The sequence below is a fragment of the Ceratotherium simum genome, chromosome 1 (assembly GCF_057802395.1).
Source record: "Ceratotherium simum simum isolate JZ-2026a chromosome 1, ASM5780239v1, whole genome shotgun sequence".
Classification (NCBI taxonomy): Eukaryota; Metazoa; Chordata; class Mammalia; order Perissodactyla; family Rhinocerotidae; genus Ceratotherium; species Ceratotherium simum.
The window spans coordinates 92,646,174-92,648,709 of record NC_141900.1 but is presented as its reverse complement, the minus strand read 5'-3'; the positions used below and the strand labels follow the sequence as shown (position 1 = coordinate 92,648,709).

General features: G+C 42.4%; 1 protein-coding gene across 1 annotated transcript; it reads right to left on the bottom strand.

Moving 5' to 3' along the window:
• Positions 1-838: 838 nt before the first annotated feature.
• CHRM2 (cholinergic receptor muscarinic 2) lies at positions 839-2,278 on the bottom strand. Its single transcript, XM_014787721.2, has one exon. The coding sequence runs from the start codon at positions 2,237-2,239 to the stop codon at positions 839-841; it is 1,401 nt and encodes a 466-aa protein (XP_014643207.1). The 5' UTR covers positions 2,240-2,278.
• Positions 2,279-2,536: the final 258 nt, after the last annotated feature.

Sequence of the window (2,536 nt, the reverse complement as noted above, 5' to 3'; positions counted from 1 at the left end):
GTGAAAACATTTCACATAGAGGACCATAAGTGAACTAAATCCTTATAGGCTTTTATACCCCCAAAGAATGCAAAAAACACAGTGGGCAGGGGTGAAATGCCCATTTTCATGGCTGTCTCTGGCTGTATTTAGTGAAAGTCCTGCAGATTCTGCCCTTACACACAGTAGAACAGGGCAGTACAAACACCAATGCCATAACGAGAAAAATAATAATGTGATCTAGTCAGGTTTTTTGTTTGTTTTCTTTCTTTCTATAGTGGGAAAAGGGGAAGGTAAAAAAATAAGCATTTGTTATGTTGCATTTTTCCAAATAAAATCATAACAAAAGAATAATATATGGTTAACACTCTGGAGACCATTTCTACATCCTTTTTTGATTTTCTTCCTTCACTTCCTCAGTGTATGTCTATTTCTTTCTGTTTAAGTCTGCATGTTAACTTGTAATTGTGGCATTTCATCCTCATATGGACACACGGGAAATAAAAAAAATGAAAAAAATGGAGCGAGGTTATTAATCTTATTGTGCAGAGATAAAATTGTAGATTCAAAAGCCCTTCTTCAAGAGCGTATGAGAAAGCGTAGACAGTTCCTTAAATCCACAAGTCCAACACATCTCTTTCATGGCCTCATTGCTCCTAAACTGACAGGGTTTATAAGGTGCAAGTTTCTCAAACTGGAGCATAGGCACCGTAAGAGTGTCACTGTTGGGCTCCTTAATTGCACATTCCATAATAAGACTATAAAGTGCAATGGCAGAGATTTTAAAACTAGGAGCTCTTTTATCCCTTTTCTTCTTCCCAAGCTCCCCTTGATCACCTTCCATCTTTACAAGGATGTTTTACCTTGTAGCGCCTATGTTCTTGTAATGACACATGAGAAGGTGTTTAAAGGTCTTCTTGAAGGTGGCATTACAAAGTGCATAACAGGCGGGGTTGATAGTGCTGTTGATGTAACAGAGCCAATAACCAATTGTCCACACTGTGTTGGGGATGCAAGGTGCACAGAAGGTGTTAATGAGCACCATGACATTGTATGGGGCCCAAGTGATGATGAAAGCCAACAGAATAGCCAAGATCGTCCTGGTCACTTTCTTTTCCCGGGAAGGAGGAGGCTTCCTTTTTGCAGGCTGCTTAGTCATTTTCACAATCTTTCGAGCTACGATGTTCTGTTTTTCATCTCCATTTTGACTTGAAGAACCAACTAGCTCCACGGTGGTATTAGTTGGGGTACATGAGTCACCTTTTTGGGTCTTGGTGACAATTTTGATGCATGTTTGCTTAGAGTTCTCATCTTTGGAATGGCCCAAGGAAGTGGAAACTGTGTTTTCATCCTGGGTTATTTCATCATCTCTCATATTAGAGGCGACAGCACTGACTGAGGTGGAATCATTGGAGCTCTCTTTCTCCTCCCCCTGGACACAGTTTTCAGTCACAGCATCTCTGGGGGCTTTGCCATTCTGGATTTTGTTGTGCTCCAGGGCATCATCACTGCCGGGCATGTTGTTGTTGTTTGGCTTCACTATCCTTCCTTGTATCAGACTTGGAGAAACTGGATCTTGGTTGGCCACAGGCTCCTTCTTGTCTTTCTTTATCCTGCTCTTGCTGGCTCGGGATATGTGCCAGTATAACACAGTCATGATGATCACAGGCAAATAGAAGGCTGCAATGGCTGTACCAAAAGTGACAGCAGCATTGGAAAAAAACTGAATGTAGCATTCCCCATCCTCCACAGTTCTCACCCCTACAATGAACTGCCAGAAGAGAATGGCCGGAGCCCAGAGGATGAAGGAGAGGACCCAGGCAGCTGCAATCATCATACCTGCCATTTTCGTGGTCCGCTTGACTGGGTAGGTGAGCGGTTTCGTGACACAGAAGTACCTGTCAAAGCTGATGATGAGCAGATTCATCACTGAGGCATTGCTGACCACATAGTCCAGGGCTAGCCAAAGGTCACACACCACAGGTCCCAAAGGCCAGTAGCCAATCACAGTGTAGAGGGTATACAAGTTCATGGAGAAAACACCAATGATGAGGTCAGCACAGGCCAAGCTGAACAAAAAGTAATTGTTGACGGTCTGGAGGTGGCGGTTGACTTTAATGGAGACCATGACCAGGATGTTCCCAATAATGGTCACCAAACTGAGGGATCCAGCCACAAGGACAATAAACACCACTTCAAATGTCTTATAAGGACTGGTCAGAGCCAGGCCATTGTTAGAGGAGTTTGTTGAGTTATTCATTTTGTGTTCTCTAATCAGGAGCCAAGAAGACAAATACACATTTAAACCTGCAAGGAAATAGAAGAAATTAACAAATATAATAGAAACATTGCTTTAAAATGTATTAGATTTTTTCCTTTTGAACTACATTTTTTCTCCACAATCTTCCTTCCTTGCCCTACATGTTTACTGTGCCTCCCTGCCCCAGTTCTCCACATAAAAGGCAAAAGCTTCAAATGGAGGATTCAAAAGATCCTTTCAGGCCAGCAATATATTTGAAGTCTGATAACATTCTGAATGTGTCCATGCCTAGACATG

Coding starts and splice junctions, on each gene's coding strand:
- CHRM2 (XM_014787721.2), bottom strand. CDS start 2,239: ATGAATAACTCAACAAACTCCTCTAACAATGGCCTGGCTCTGACCAGT.